This window comes from Pongo pygmaeus, chromosome 5 (genome assembly GCF_028885625.2).
Source record: "Pongo pygmaeus isolate AG05252 chromosome 5, NHGRI_mPonPyg2-v2.0_pri, whole genome shotgun sequence".
In the NCBI taxonomy this organism is placed as follows: domain Eukaryota; kingdom Metazoa; phylum Chordata; class Mammalia; order Primates; family Hominidae; genus Pongo; species Pongo pygmaeus.
The window spans coordinates 159,743,209-159,760,020 of record NC_072378.2 but is presented as its reverse complement, the minus strand read 5'-3'; the positions used below and the strand labels follow the sequence as shown (position 1 = coordinate 159,760,020).

Here is a 16,812-nt window from a genome sequence, read left to right as displayed (position 1 = left end):
GCACTGAACATGCAGTCATGATGCAGCTGTGAAAATAAGATCACCCCAAGGCCTCACATCCTTTGGGTGTGGTTTGTTTGAATATCAGCAGGTACATATGTGGATTCTGAGAATTATTAGCCAAAACAAGATACTTCAATTCTCCCAGTCTATCAGAAAGCAGTAGAAGGAAATTGTTGGGTGAGGTGGAAAGTGGTATTAAAAAACAGACTGGAGCCAGGGCACATGTTATAGGAAAAGAGAACATGGTGGTTTTCCATATCATCAAGAAGGTCAAAGGCTATCAGATCCATGGCCCATGGACCATCTGTGGTAGAACAAGACTGCCTTCATCTCATGACCTGGAAGTCTCAACTAGAAAATACAATCTAGACAGAAAAAAAGAGAAAGGCACATCCCAAATTTTACAGAATAGGAAAAAAAATGTACTGATTTTTTGAGTTTCAGATTGAGTCAACACCAAAGTGTGCCCACCAGGCAAAGTTCTCAGACATAGTTGGTGGTTCCTCTTCCTGATCTTACAATTTTCTATGTTTCAATGTAAAAACACTACATCTGGCAAGTAGAAGTTGATTAGAAAGTCCAAGATGATCCTATATTGCTACATTTATCATATTTGATTGTCATTGATGGCCACAGCAATCCCAACTTCTTTATTGCTAAATCTTTGTAACCCCAGAGCCTAGCACAGTGCCTTGCCCACAGAAGATGTGAGTTAATTACTTATTATTTAATCTATCAGTGAAAGACCTAGCCAGGCTTGATCAAATAATTAAGACCACTTGAATGTCCATAGGTCTTTGGAACTCCAGGTTGACAGTTCAGCACACAATGCATCTCAGGGGCTTATCCCTTCCTCATCTGAGCTATGGCCCAGTGCTGGAAGCTGATGAACTCTTTTGCCTACTGAAAAGGAATCATCACTGATAATTAGAGAAATGCAAATCAAAACTACAATGAGATACCATCTCGCGCCAGTCAGAATGGCGATTATTAAGAAGTCAAGAAACAACAGATGCTATCGAGGTTATGGAGAAACAGGAACGTTTTTACACTGTTGATGGGAATTTAAATTAGTTCAACCATTGTGGAAGATAGTGTGGTAATTCCTCAAAGATTTAAAACTGGAAATACCATTTGACCCAGCAACCTAATTACTGGGTCTATACCAAAAAGAATATAAATAATTCTATTATAAATATACATGCCCACGTATGTTCATTGCAGCACTATTCACAACAGCAGACATGAAATCAACCCAAATGCCCATCAATGATAGACTGGATTTTAAAAATGTGGGACGTATACACCATGGAATACTATGCAGCCATAAGAAGGAATGAGATCATGTCCTTTGCAGGGCCTTGGATGATGCTGGAAGACATTATCCTCAGCAGAATACAGCAACAGAAAACCAAACATGCATGTTCTCACTTATAAGTAGGAACTGAACAATAAGAACACGTGGACACAGGGAGGGGAACAGCACACACTGGGGCCTGTCAGGGGAGGACAGGGGTTGGGGCAGAGCATCAGGAAAAATAACTAATGCATGCCAGGCTTAATACCTCAGTGATGGGTTGGCAGGTGCTGCAAACCACCATGGCACACATTTACCTATGTAACAAACCTGCACATCCTCCACATGTACCCTGGAACTTAAAATTACAATTAAATTAAAAACTAAAAAAAGAAAAGGAATCATGTTGGTAAGCACACCATACGTTATGAGTTAAATTGTATCCCTTCCAAAAATATATTGAAATTCTAACCCAATGTGACCTTATTGGGAAATTTTGGAAATACAGTCTTACAGAGTTAAGATGGCCAAACCTAATCCCATATGACCAGTGTCTTTATAAGAGAAGACGCAGGGAGAATGCCATATGACGTGGAGGCAGAGGTTGGACTGATGTGTCTAAAAGCCAAGGAAACCACAAGAAGCTAGGAAGAAGCAAGGACAGGCTTTCTCCCAGGGCCTTCCAAGAGAGTATGACTGGCTCTACAGATTCCAGACTTCCAGCTCCGGAGCTGCAAGATAATACATTTCTGTTGTTTAAAGCCACTCAGTTTGTGGTATTTTATTACAGCAGCCCTAGGACACTCACATACTGTGTAAATTCAATTCTTCTCTCCAACTGAAAATGGACTTCCAACACAAAGCAACTCTCTCACTAATGCATATGCTGACACCACACAGTTAGGGTGGGAGGGAAGCAGGGCACTGTCCCACACTCGGCACCACCCCCTTATTCTGCTGGAGGCCGGTCAACATACATAAATATATTTAGGTATATCATATGTAACTAATACCAAAGAAAGCACATCCAGTCATTTAGTAAGCAGTCACTGAGCCTCTGCTATTTGCAGGCAGCATTCTAGACACAGAGGCTACAGCAGGGAATAAAACCAACACAATGTCCTCCCCTCATGGAGCTTACATTCCAGCAAAGGAAGATAGCCAAGTATCAAATAAGCCAGTAAAATATATGAAATGCCAGGTGTTGATGAGGGTGTGGAGCAAAATAAGGTAGTGATAAGATGTGCTGGGGGTAAAGATAGGATTACCCTGTAAAAGGCAGGGAGAAGTCCAGGAGGCCTCTTGAGAAGATGTTGCACAAAGAACCTGAAGAGGATGAGGCATCAACCCATAGACTGTTTTTGTTTTTGTTTGAGATGGAGTCTTGCCCTGTCGCCCAGGCTGGAGTGCAGTGGCCCAATCTTGTCTCACTGCAGCCTCCGCCTCCTGGGTTCAAGCGATTCTCCTGCCTCAGCCTCTTGAGTAGCTGGGACTACAGGCGTCTGCCACCATGCCTGGCTAATTTTTGTATTTTTAGTAGAGACAGGGTTTCACCATTTTGGCCAGGCTGGTCTCGATCTCCTGACCTCAGGCAGGTGATCTGCCTGCCTTGGCTTCCCAAAGTGCTGGGATTATAGACATGAGCCACTGCACCCAGCTATCAACCCACTGATGTTCATGGAAGGTTGCTCAGGCAAAAGGAATGGCCAGTGCAAAAGCCCTAAGGCTGGAAGAGGCCTCGTACATTGCAGGACCAGCCAGGAGGCCGGAGGCCAAAGCAGATGGCAGACGGCGAGGGAGGGCGTGATATGGAAAGGATCATGCACAGTCTGGAAAACCTGTTGGGACTCTGGTTTGTATCTGAGGGAGTCAGGGAGCTATTGGAAGGTTCTGTGACATTGTGCATCACGAGAATCGCTGCAGCTGCTGTCCTGAGACTGGAATGTTGCGGGAGAGGACAGGAGCAGCGAGACTATGGAGAGGTCACTGCAAAAATCCAGGTAATACAGTTTGGACCAGGGTGGTAGCCACACTTCCCTGAGATGCCAAATTGCATGCCATGATTTCTCCATTTACAAAAAAAAAAAAAAAAAAAACACTTGCAAGCTAACTGCAGTGATCACAAGCAGAATGGGCAAAATACATTTAAAAATAGGCTTTGGACAATCTCAAAAGGTGACATACTGTAGAACGGCATTTATATGATATTCTTAAAATGACAAAATTATAAAATGGGAGAACAGATTTGTGTCTGGGGTGGATGGGAGGAAGGAAGGTAAATGTGGCTACATTAGGTAGCACCAGGGCCTTCTCAGAGAACTCTTCTGCATCTTCACTGTCCTGGCTGGGATGCAGCACTACAGCTACACAAATGCCGCCTTTAGGAGAAACTGGGTGGAGGGTACATGGTACGTCCACCTTACTGCTGTCAACCTAAACAACAGAGAGGGAGACTCCAAGAGAAAATGATGTTGATTTAGGAGTATGTATTGCAATGGGAATTTGTATGCCACGGTGAACTATAGGCATATTCGGGGAGTGAAAGGAAGACTAAGGCTTTTAAAGCGAAAATAAGGATGATAGCAATTGTCTTGAGATAATTATCCTTGGCTACAAGGATCAATGAAGAGGATAGTGCCAATCTGAGGATGGACAGGAAGTTGCTGGGCAGATGTCAGGTTGTCACGGCCTTTTGCAAGCTTGTAATTTTTGTAGTCTTTGCTGAGAGCTCTTGTTATCAGGCATTCGTGCATAGAACCCTCCCCTCCTGGCCTTTCATGGCTCTGTTTGTCAGGGGTTTTAGCACAAGTGACTCCATTTTGATTCTGACAACATTCATCCTTCTTATAATTGAACAGGAATCTATGACTATCTCAAAATTAAAACTTTTTTAAAACATTTTTTGAAAAATAGCATTTAAGCCTAGGGTGAAGTCCAAACCGCCGACCTTTATGTCTAGGGGGGAATGGGCACAGCAGAATCGGCCATAAGAAATGATCACTGAAAGCACCCCACGACACTGCACTAAAGTAAACACAGCCACGCCAGCTTCTCTGTGAAGGGCACACCTGAGCTTTCTGTCCTCTAAGTGTGACTGATGCATCATCACGAGCACACATCCATCAGAGGAGGCCGAGCCTTCTCTGCAGGGGGATTTTATTTTATATGTGATTCTGTGCCACCATGGCAGTTTTCCCCACCAGCCCCCAGAGCACCCATAAATTTCACAGAGCTTTTGTCAAAAGCAGCTTCTCCTCTTGATTCTTCAGAAGGGGTTCACAGTGAGCCCGCCTGCCCCAGGTCCTGCCCTCCCCTGCCTAGCTAGGGCGGCTTCTCCTGAGCTCCTAGGACACCACACCTGACCACACCTGTCACACCCCATCCAGCCCCGTGAGTTCCGCCATGGGTGACTGTGGATGAGACTTCATCTCCAGACAAATGAGGGGTCATGAAAAATTAGGAGACATCACTGCACACCTTTCTAAGGTACTTTATTAAAATGCTAGCTAACTCCAGCCACAGCACTAGGGCTTAAGGTACCCGCTATCCACACTTCTTCAAGAGCGGCACATGCTCATCTCCACTCTGTTTGTAGACTTAGTGAAAGTCTCAGTAAATCGTGTCCATTTATTTCCTCTTTAAGCCAAGTTACTTACCACTCCCCACCCATGAACTCCTAAAATTGCACAGGGTCTTTCCTCGGGAACCACACTGAATTCGGCACAGACCCACCCCTGGCCCCAAAGCCAACATACTCAACTGTTCAAGACCTGCACTATAATTCAATCCTACCAGACTGCCCACATGTAAATACATGAGACTTATGCTACCCTGGAGCCCTTTCCAAAATAGGACTGTTCTAGAACATATGAGCCATTTCAGAAAACATGGAACAAAGATGATTCTTCAAATGAGATATGACTGGAGGCAATACAATATAGGCATTTGCTCTATATGGTCATGAAGAAGGCCCCAGACAAGTAGGCAAATATAGAAGAAGCCCCAAACAATGAACAAAAGCCGCAATGGCCCCTTCTGGCCAGAGCCCCATGCAGTACTGGGATTGGCTGCTACCTGACCTCCCACTGACCCAGCGACGTGCCACATTATGGCACTCCCTCGGTGGCCACCAACACTATGGATCAAGGTCAGACCCCAGGACCTTCCTGAGCTGGGTGCCTCCTACACCTCCAACCCCGAATGCCACCCATTGACCCAGAGCAGCACTTAGCAGGAGCCACCCTGGACATTCCTGGTTCCTTGCATGTGACTTCACATGTGCAGCAGGGTCTGTTCCTCGACCACAGATGTCCTTCCTTGGCGTCTTTCTCCAGCTAATGCCTATGCCCTTCTCAAAAGGGCTCAAATATAGCTGGCCTTGACCTCCCAGTCAATTCACCCCCAAGACACCTGTGCCACCTCTGTCCTAGCACGCATCACCTGTCTGCATTATCCTCATCCAGCCCTCCTTGCCTGTGTGTCCTCTGACAGCAGGCACTATGTTCATCTGACTTTATGTCTTTGTCTGACTCCTAGTAACCCTTGCTGAATGGATGAATGAATGAATGGACATCCTTCAAATGGAGACTCACACAAAGTTAGAGCTGGGGGGCCCTTCACGATATCTAGGTCAATCCCCTCCCTTTGCAGATGAGAAAACTGAGGCCTGAGGAGTTATGACCCACCCAAGGTCACACAGCCAAATTGGTGGATCAGTTAGGACCTAATAAAGCAGATGAAGGGACGTGACACCATAAAACAGTCCCTAAATAGCAGAGCCCAGCATTTAAATGGCACATTTCTCCTGAGAAGTTCAAGACACTTTAACGCTGTGAGCATCAGCCTCACCACCTCTGTGAGACGTAGGGACTTGTCAACCGTATATATTAGCCACTAATGTTTCTCAGCATTATTCCTTGACTTAAATGGTCCAGTAAACAAAACTGAATGTCTTAGCACAAGGTGGTGGCACTTCCGGGAGCCTTCTGTTTAAATACAGTCTCAAAGGTTCAAAGTTGTGATTTCCATGGTAAGGATCAAGCACTCACGGAGAGCCCCTGAAATTAAGTGGTAAAGAGTTTGGGTAACAGGTTAGACACTCAGCACCGGCTTCAAGGAGCTGACAGGCGAGCTTGACAGGACCACCAAGGAAAGGGGGCTTCCCACAGTGAGGACCCTGCTCATATCCACAGGCCAAATCCGACTTGTAGCAGAGGCTAGATTCACTGCCACTTTGTCTTAAGTTAAGCCCTGCTGGAGTTCAACACATTTCAGTACCTCACATAATCATTTTTCAACAGCCAACAGCAATGTTACAAAAGTAAACTCAGGAAGGCATTCTGAGCAGATCAAAGATGTGAGTGTTGGCAGTCACATTCAGCCTAGAGAAGAAAACAAGGAGATACAGTAAACGCACAAACCAACCAGAACAGGAGTGTCTGCAGGGAGAGTGTGGGATCTGGACCCCAAAGACTGAGTATTAGATTACAGACGTTGGGAAAACCAGTTAACCTCTCTGACCTCAGTTCCCCCAGTAGCAAGATGAGGATGTTACTGACTTCACAAGGTCACTGTGAAAATTAAATTAAATAACAGAGAGAAATGGTGAACTCCGTGACACTCTAAACTGCCAGTTATTATTAAAAGGAAGTAAAAATGTACACCTAGGAATTCCTCATAAAACTGAAAATAGAATTACGTAGATTGTACTTTATAGATTATAAGAATGCCATAATTAAATCATTTCCTCCACATATAGGAGACCGCAGTAAAAAAATGTGAGCAGCATCTACTTTGTAATTAACATGAACACCTCTCAAGTTATTTTGCTACAAGTGTAGCATTATTATAATAATTAGAATACATAGTATATAATTATAATAATTAGACATTATACTTGTAATATTATCCTCTCGATACAAAAATTAACATTGATGGTGGAGGGGAGAGGCTGAGACGTGACCCATCAGGGCCAAGGAGGCAGTTACTAAGGCTGGTACCCCTGCGACATCCCTTACGCTCACCCCATCTTCCAGCTGCTGCATCTTTGGTGGAGGCCTGCAGAGGCACCAGCGGCACCCCAACAGCCAGCGGGCTTCTGACCCCAGCTGCAGGTCTAGGCAATTTCCTTTCTCACTAGTGCTTATTTGAATTTGCTAACACGCAGCCATTTCGACTCTTAATTAGTGATCTGTCCTTTCCCATTTAATATATGAAGAAAGCGCCAATGAGTAGAAAAATTGCCAAAAGGCAAGCACTAAGGGAGAAACAGGGCAGATAACTGGATGTTTGTCCTAATTTGCTTATCTCTATAAAGCCACAGAGCCAGCCAAGTCCAACTAGGGCTGCACGGAAGGGCCTGCGGGTGGTGGCTTCGGCTCCAGAAGTCCAGGAGCGCCCTCTAAGGGCCTCAGAGCGCACGCGCAGCCCAGGCCTGGCCGAGGGAGGAAGACGCAGGTTTTTTCATAGGCAAGGATAACTTTTCGGAGGGAGGAAAACAGGGTGCTCACGAATGTGAATAACCAATTCACATCTCCCTGATTCCAAATGTTCTAACATACATCTACAAAAGTTGGTAAAAAGAGATGGATGAAACAGTATCCACCACTGTCCCCCAGCGACCCAGCTCTCCTCCCCAAAGGCACTAAAGTTTGTCGTTTCATGGGTATTCTAACAGAAACGTCCTGTGCAGTTACAAGTAAATACATACACATACATATTCCTTTCTCTCCTTTACTTTTATACCTTTAAATACCTCTATTTTTTTGACTGAAATAAAAGCTTCTGATAACAGTTTAATTATAACTCAAGAAATCCCCAAGTTCCATGGGGGGGGGGCAATGAAAAGAGGTCTGCTCCTTAATCAGCCAAGGGTGATGGAGCCTCTCCCGAAATGTTTGCTTCCAGGCTCCCTGCCCCCCCCTTCCCTTGAGGTAGGAAGAATAATGGTTCCCCAAAAATGTCCTTGTCCTAATCCCGAGAACCAAGGATGTGGGCACCTCTAGAAGGTAAAAGGAGCAAGGAAATAGATTCTCCCTTAAAGTTTCAATGCAGGCCTTGATTTTTGCCCAGCGCAGCACATTTCAGACTTCTGATCTCTATAACTATAATAAGGATCATAAATTTGTATTGTTTCAAGTCATTAAGTGTGTGGCAATTTGTTATAGCAATAGGAAATGAATACACTCTCCTTCCCCTCCTGTTTTCAGGCAACGGGCCTTTAGAACTTAAGTATGATGTGAATGGTCTTGGTAGGGTATATTGATCATGCTCTGGAACTGTCTGGTGATAACTTTCTAGGGATGCAAATTGTCACTCTGCAATCCTATTACAACCTCTGATTCCACAGGAATAAATTTCATGATCAGTTGATGAACAAAACAGCTCTTCCATCTGCCATTGGCGGGTTCCAGTGCACAAAAAAGGAGAGAGGGTCTCACCACGTTCTCTCAAAGAGGACTGAAGTAACAGGGAAACCCCATAAAGCCACATGCAGGTTGAGCCACAGGCAATCTTCTAAAGGCTTCCAGAGATGGAAGGAGCCTCCTTCAATTGGCCTATTCTGAAGCGGAGACTAGCCCAAGGCCCCCAGGGGTACAAGACAGCACTGCCACTCACACCCAGGCATCCTGATTTTTAACCGGCTTCCCTCCATATATACCAGTGTGTCTCAAACATTTTGGTGTCTGAATTATCTTCTATTCTTAAATTTATGAGGATGCCAAGGAGGTTATGTTTCTGTGAGTTTTATCTATCCTTATTGACTTTACTGGGAATTAAAACTAAAATATGTACTTATTTATTTTAAAAAACAATAATAAACCATTACATGTTGACATACAAATATATTTATATGAAAAGTAACTGTTTTCCAAAACAAAGAGAAATGAGTGAGAAGAGCAGCTTTGTTTCTACATTTTGGCAAATCTTTTTAATAGAATATCCCCAATCTGCTTATGCATTCAATCTATTGCAATACGTTGTTTTGGTTGGAGAAAACCCAGCCTCACACAGATGTGTAGATGGACAACTATTTCAATAGCCTTTTTGGATAATTTTGAAAAATCTTTGATATTACACCAAAATTCATCAAGTAGCCAATTCTTAGAATCTGAAATCATATAAAGAATTTTTCATATTTTGTTACATTAAAAATCCATTGGGCTATCATGCACTTTGAACAGATCTTTTACCCATGCAAGATTGTTGTAAGGCTCCACTGGTCATTTGGATTTATTGGTTTATTTGATTATGCAGATTATCCAAATGTTGACACTTTATAAGATGACATTTACAAATCACATTCATTTATATCACCATTGATCTCACTAGAAAAAAATTTAAATATTGGGAAACTTTCAAGCTTACAGTGGTGGAAACAACTTGGCAAAATTCTGATTTTCACTTGAAAGCTGAAATGTTATCATTGGCAAGCAATAATAGCAGTTATTTTACTAGAAGTAGCAGGTTCCCTTTGTTCATTTTTGAGAAAACATCGGCCAAATACCCAAGTCAGAATAACTCTAGTTTGTCTGTTGTCATTCTTTGTGGTAAATACCACATTCCATTTTAAAAAATCAGCTAGCTTAATGCACAACTCAAACAATCACACCAGTGCTTCCCCCTGGAGTTGCCACTGAACTTCATCATCAGCAGTAGTAACTTATGTGTCCTTCCCTTTTATTTACACTATTAAAAAGACATACACTCAAAGATACAAAGATTTGGTAAAATTAATAATTTTACTGTGGCATCAAGAACATTCTTAATGAAACTGGCAAATTTTTTTTAACTGCAAAGGCCCCCCAAAATTCAAAGACTACTAGTGCATGGCGATGTCCCTGCCTTGATTCTCAGTAAGGCACCCGCAGTTTACCCATCAAGCTTTTGCACCCTCAGTGCAAATGTCAACTGTGAAAAAGGAAAATAGCATCTTAGTAATCTTAGTATTACTTTGAAAATAGTTTTGACATGGAAAATTCCCTAAAAGCTTCTTTAAAGAAGAAAATAAAAATCACCCCTAACCACCCTAAGATACCCACTGTAAATATGTGCATGTGTGAGTACATCCACATGTGTTTAGAAAAATGTATCATACCAGACTGGCAAGGCCATCATAATTTTAATGTTTGCATAGTATCCTATTGTCGGGATGGATGTGTGTGGAGGAGGCAACACTGCTTGCTTATTTTGTTTTATGTTTAATTGACCCTACACTGAAGGGCTTATCCAGATCTTCAGTGTGTCCTGCTTTAAGCAAAGTCCCTCGGAGCCACTATTATGTGGCCGTGGGTAATTTCCTTACAGAGATTCTGGCCCCAAAAGGGTGGTGAGGGGGAGAGCTTGACACAGGCAGCTCGCTTGGTCCATGCATTAGTTCAACCAGAGAGAGGGAGCAGTCTATCCATGACGTTGCTGTCAAAGGGAGCCCATGAAAGAAATTATGTACCCCATAATTTCATCCACAGCATGGGGAGCTATCTACAGGTTGCTATGTCTGTTTCTATCCTTCTATGACTTAATTTAAATTTAGTAGAATTCATTCTGAAATGTGCCTGTCCTCTTTTGTCCACTTGTAGTCTGGTCATCATTTGACTGTAGATCCCACGTCAACACAGTAGAGAGAAGGGCTGGGAAGCCGTCCAGCCCCAGCATTCCTCAGCACAGTGATTCACAGAGCAGAAGGCGAAAGAAGCAAGAGTGCAGATCGCGGTGGGATTCCAGGAGCTCTCACAAACAACCCCGCTCGGACCCACTCACATGCAACCCACGGGCAGGTGGCAGAGGAATCGGAAAGGCAGAAGGCTGGAATCGCCACAAAGCCAGGGCAGCACTGGTTCCAGTTTCAGACCATTTTCAGAAACAAAAACTCTTCCAGCACCCGGAAAATTTTCACTTAGAAAAACAAAAGCCAGGAGTTGTGATGGGGAAGTTGGAAGACTTTATTTAGTTTTATTCCTCTCAAGTACTGTGCAAAATGTTCAGTGAATACTTTCCTAGAGATCACTAATGGGAAGAAAAAGACCCTACGGCAGGCACTGCCTTTTATGAGAAAGTGGCATTGGCATCAGAATACCTCGCATAAACCTGAGCCAAGCATTGGGATGATGTATCTACCAAAAAGTCACAAAGTAATGTGATCCCCAACTTTTCTTCCTTTACCTCTGAAGTAAGAGAACAATATATACACTAAATAGCATCATAAAACTGGTACCCTCGTTGGAATAGTATCTGACAATCATTGTCTGCTTCTTGGATTTCTACAAACCAGTGACCTAAAAGCCAGTTTCAAGTGTAAAAATGCCTGCACAGGAGGTGGGAACAAGGGCCGCCAAAGGCTTAGGAATGAAAACCTAGCCACAAACTTGTCTCTCTCTGCAGGAAACTTGCAAGAAATCTGACAGGAGCGCGCTAGCATTTTCTGAAAAGCATTGCTCTCAAAGGAAGCATCCATCCTGGCTGCAGCCTCAGCCATCGGGGAAGGACGAGCTTCTCTGGAATCAGCTTTCTCATTTCCCTCTCCCTCCTCTCAAGACAAACATTTTCTCCCAGCTTGAACGTTCCCCCCGGGCGCGCGGACCTCCTGCCGCCTGGAGCCGAGCTGGCACTGGAGCGCGTCTCCTCCGGAGCGCAGAGGCACCCGACGCCGTGAGGCAGCTCGCAGCCTTTCCCCACGACCTTCTAGAATAGCCCTGCTCTGCCTCCCTCCGGTCTCCCGAGTGCGCCTGTCATCCTGCCTCGGGTGAGGTGAACGCGGAGAAAGAAGGATGACCACCTACGCTCCCGGGAAATTCTGGGCAAAGAAAGGCATTACCCCAGCCCGCACGCCGAAAGTCGCCTTTCTTTTCCTTTTTTCCCCGCTGTGCCTGAATCTCCCGGGACACTTAGACGCCTGGAGCCTCCCGACCCCAGGGCGGGCGATGGCAAAGTTAAACGCCAGCGCGCTGCGGTCCCCGGGCACCGAGGCGTCCGCGCTCCCGCCACCCACACAGGGCGCCAAGTGCCCCGACCCGCGAGTGACGAGGACGCACAGGCTAGTGACACTACCCGTAGCCAGCACTGAGCGGGACGACGGGGCCCGAGCGCAGGAGGGTGCGCGGGGAGCGGAGGAGCGCCGGGGGCCCGGGCGCGGCGCGTACCTGAGGCCCCCGCCGAGGAGGCGACGGGGAGCAGCGCGGCCAGGAGCAGCAGCGCCGCCCAGGACAGCCGGCGCGGCGCGCGCAGGGTCGCCCCGGCCTCAGGGGCCATCGGGAGCCCGGGGTGGGCCGGGGCTGGGTGCTCGCGGCTGGCAGGGGGGCGCTGGCCGGAGTCTGGGGAGTGCAGAGGCGCCGCCGTCGGGTCCCCGCCGCCGTCCGTCTGTTCTGCGCGCTCTGCGCGGTGCCCGCCGCTCCCCTGCCCCGCGGCGATCGCTCCAGGCCGCTCACCGGCAGCCTCGCTCCGCCACTGAGGCCGCCGACCTCCCGCCGAGCCTTTTAGCTGCGCTCGGGCGCCCCCTGCCGGCATGCGGGGCCGGGGCCTGGGCCGGCGGGGGCGACCGGGGCGACCGGGGCGACGGGGGCGACGGGGGCGGCGGGGCCCGGGCTGGAGGCGGGAGGGGCGCGGGACGGAGGGGCCGGAGCGCCCCGGACTGACTTAGAGGTTCTGAACTTGCGGCGGTAGCTGTGCTGGGCCAAGTGGCTGAGGAAGTTCCTCCCCTCGTCTAACCCTCTCATTTTCTGGCTGGGGAAGTCGCCCATCGCGCCGAGGAATGCCCTTTGTCCCCTTACAGAAACACCTGTGCGCCCCACGTGGGGACTCGGGCCAGGACCCCTCACCCGGCCCGCAGCGCTGTAGTTCCTGTGGCTAGCCCAGTCCTTCCACGTCCCTACCCGCACCCAGCGCGCCCACGTCAGGGGTTTTCAGCGTCCTTAGACCCTGCTCCGTCTGGCTGTCATTTCTAGGGCGCGCACGATGCCGGTCGAAAAGGAACCCAGTTTTCAGTGTGCCTTGTTGCCCAAGCCGAGGACTCAGCGGACCTCGCCTTTTTCTGTAATTTTTTCTGTTAATTTTACAGTAATTTCTGTAATTTTAACACTGCCCCAGGTCTCCCTATTCCTCATTCTCCCTATTCCTCCTTCCAGCCTGGAAGCCTCGCGGCCCTCCAGATGGACTCGGAGCGCCCCTGGAGGCTACAGTGACCCGAGTTCTAGGAAGGCCGGGTCCTGGACGCCGCGTGCTGCTGTCCGCCGACCGGTGTCCTCGCAGAGATAACCTGGCTGAACTCACCGCCCAGCGCTGTCAGTTCTCCCTCATGACAACCCAAAACTTGACCGGATTTGTGTTCTGCAGAGAGGAAAAAAAAAAGGTAAATGAATTGTAAAGAGATGAAAACTAGAAATACAGTATCTCTTTGAATTTGAGCACCCAGGAAAGGCGTAAACCTACCGCCTTCCTTTCCAGGGAACTCTCCTGCTTCCCAGCAAAGGTTTTTTTTGTCTGTTTGTTTTTGTTTTTCTTTTTGTTTTTGTTTTGAAACAGGGTCTCCCTCTGCCTCTGCCGCCCAGGCTGGAGTGCAGTGGTGCAGACTTGGCTCACTGCAACCTCCATATCCCAGGCTCCAGCGATTCTCCTGCCTCAGCCTTCTAAGTGGCTGGGACTACAGATTTCAGCCACCATGCCCAGCTCATTTTTGTATTTTTTGTAGAGACAGGGTTTCCCCACGTTGCCCAGGCTGGTCTCAAACTCCTGAGCTCAAGCAATCCGCCCACCTTGGCCTCCCAAAGTGCTGGAATTACAGGCGTGAGCCACCACGCCCAGCCTAAACACACTTTCCTGCATTACTCCCTTATGTTACCATGTTTCCCTGCATGCCATTTAATGGAGCTGTGTGGTTTCTGTCTCACCAGCAGCCACCCGGCTCTGCCTGTTTTGGGGGAATGGTAGCTCCCTCCCCAACTCCAACCAAGAGACAGGCCCCCTCCTTACTCCCACTCCTTCCCAAAGCCCCACTTCCCACTGGCTCAGGGCTCTGCAGTGGCCTAGACAGGGTCACTCAGAGTCGGGACTCTTCTAACGCAGGCTGGTGGAAAGGTCTTTTTCCTCCCATCATTCGTGGATTTGGAAGGATGGTAGCCACGGCAGGCTGAAACACAGCCTTCCTCCCCAAAAAGACATTCCTGTCCTAGTCCCTGGCCCTGTGAATGTCACCTTACATGGTTTATTAAAAAGTGATTAAGCATGTTGAGACGGAGAGATTATCGTGGATTATCTGGGTGGGCCCTAATGCAGTCATGTATGTAACTGATAAAACAAAGGAGAGGGAGATAGACACACACAGGAGAAATCCAGGTGAGGACGGAGGCAGTCATGGGAACGATGCACCCACAGCCCAGGGATGCTGGCAGCCACCAGAGGCTGAAAGAGGCTCCTCCGGAGCCTGTGCTGGACTTCAGGCCAGTGGAACTGATTTCAGACTTCTGGTCTCCAAGACTGAGAGAGCAAATTTCTGTTGTTTAAGCCACCCACCCCGTTTGTAATTATTTGTTACAGCGGCCACAGGACACCAATGCAGTAGCCAGGGTGGGCCTGTGGCTCTGGCTCCAGCCTCCAGGGACACCAGCCAGAGAGAAGGAAGCCATGCATGGAGAGCAGCCAAGCAGATGGAAAAGCGCCGGGCAGGTGCAACAGTCCCGGGCTCCAGCCTCACCCCTGCGCTTTCTGAACACTGGTTCTGGGGACAGCACACTCCCTTTTGCTAGCTTGGAATGAGATTTCTATTTTCTATAACCAATGAGTCTTGACTAGTGCACTCCCCCCTGTTCTTAAGAGGGCAAGAACCAAGATTTATCTTTATTGCTCATCTGTCACCCAAAAGAGGCCATCACAGAACCAAACACAGTAACATCCAGGAAATGCTGAGGTTAATTGCCATTCATTCATTCATTCATTCAGCAAATACTTATTGTGATCTGCTCTGTTCCCAACACTGCTGTAGACCCCGGGGATTAGCAGTGACTAAAAGCAGATGAATAGCAGGAGGTAAGTTAAAAGCAAAGAAGGGGAGGCAGCACTGAGGACCTTACAGGCTGCAGGAAGGGTTTAGGCTTTCACTCTGAGAGGTGAAGGGCGACACTGGAGAATTCTGATCAGAGGAGACACGGGTAAGCAGGCTCTTACAATCCCAGTGAGGCAAGACGGTGCTTGGACATGATGGACAGCAGTGGGGCATGAGAACCAACGAGGTTCTGGATGCATCTTAAAGGTATGGCTTGGGAGATTTTCTGACTCATTGGATGTAGAGAAAAAGAGGATTTGCAATATACCAAGTCACACTGCTCTCATGCTGCTCGTTAACTCTCCATTGTGACTTCTGTAATTTCAGGATGTCACTCTTTAATTTCATTTTAATGAACTAATCATATGCCATAATCTGTAGATGCACACAGTGAAAGCTCATCAGACATCAGTTTCCTTCCCTCCATCCTCATGAGATGCATGTGCACGTATCTTCCTCCCCAGAATGATACTTATTAGAGCAACTTTCTTAGGGGTACATTTCAGAGTGAAGCACAATGCAAAACTACTTCCAATTTTAGAGTTTCAGAACCCTCAACCATGGGCTGTTTGATATTAAATGAAATTACTGACACTTATGAGTTTTGATTCTGATTTCATTACAAATTTGGGAGTGTGTGTTTAATCAAAAGGTATTATTACCTTTAGGTTTAAAAGATCTTAAAGAAAATGGAACTCGGAGTCAGTCATCTGTTCTGAATGTGGTCATCTCAAAAATATGAGCACAAGGAAGTTTTCTTCCTTCTTGTCAGTTTTGAGTCCAATGTCAATACTGTTGTCCTGTGAAAGATTTTAAGATTTTAATATTTTTTCACATAATTTCCTGATGTCCTGATTGTTGCTTGTATTTTGTTCATCAAAACCAAACAGAGTGGAGGTTGCTCTGGGGCTAGATGGATGGCCAGTCATTAAAATCAATGACTTATTAGTCTGCCTTAGTTCTGTGGTTTTTTCTGGCTTTACAGATCAGCTTATGTTCATATACCCTATTTCTGGTTCTAGTTGTTTTTAAAATAACCATACATCCAAGGAGTTCAGCACTCCTCATATACATTGTCTTGGCATTCCTATGTGATAGGGTAAATTAAAATGCTATTCTTGAGTTTCATATGGATACATGGGAAGCAAGTTCAAATGACCTTCCAGTACAGACTCAAGTAAAGCGTTGAAAGTGTGTGTCTCATATTATTCATCTGACATCAAATCTTGTTCAGTCTTCAGTTTGGCTCATGTGGCTCTTTAATTCCTTTTTAAGCACCACATTTGAATATATCCGCATATTGTGACCGCCGCAGGACACTACACAATACCCATTACACAATAGTGATGTGTTTTTAAAAGACAACATAGAAGGAGAACAAAAGAGAGTTTGCACCTATAGCACTTGCTGTGATTGTGGAGAGCTCAATAAATCAGACACAGAAGATCTGGAGGAATCAGTCCCCAGCATTCTATGAACA

General features: G+C 46.5%; 1 protein-coding gene and 1 long non-coding RNA gene across 5 annotated transcripts in view; one reads left to right on the top strand and one right to left on the bottom strand.

Annotated features, from left to right (window-relative positions):
• FNDC1 (fibronectin type III domain containing 1) overlaps window positions 1-12,817 on the bottom strand; it is a 100,138-nt gene extending 87,321 nt beyond the window's left edge. For all 4 annotated transcript variants that reach the window (XM_063666794.1, XM_054493146.2, XM_063666795.1 and 1 more), the window contains exon 1: window positions 12,439-12,817. In XM_063666794.1, coding sequence (XP_063522864.1) covers window positions 12,439-12,802 — 364 coding nt within the window. In that variant the 5' untranslated portion in view covers window positions 12,803-12,817. The remainder of the gene's footprint in view (window positions 1-12,438) is intronic.
• LOC134739765 (uncharacterized) lies at window positions 10,986-16,180 on the top strand. Its single transcript, XR_010126809.1, has 4 exons — window positions 10,986-12,041; window positions 13,240-13,327; window positions 13,420-13,643; window positions 14,828-16,180. It is a non-coding gene; the product is annotated as an uncharacterized LOC134739765 (long non-coding RNA).
• The last annotated feature ends 632 nt before the right edge of the window (window positions 16,181-16,812 follow it).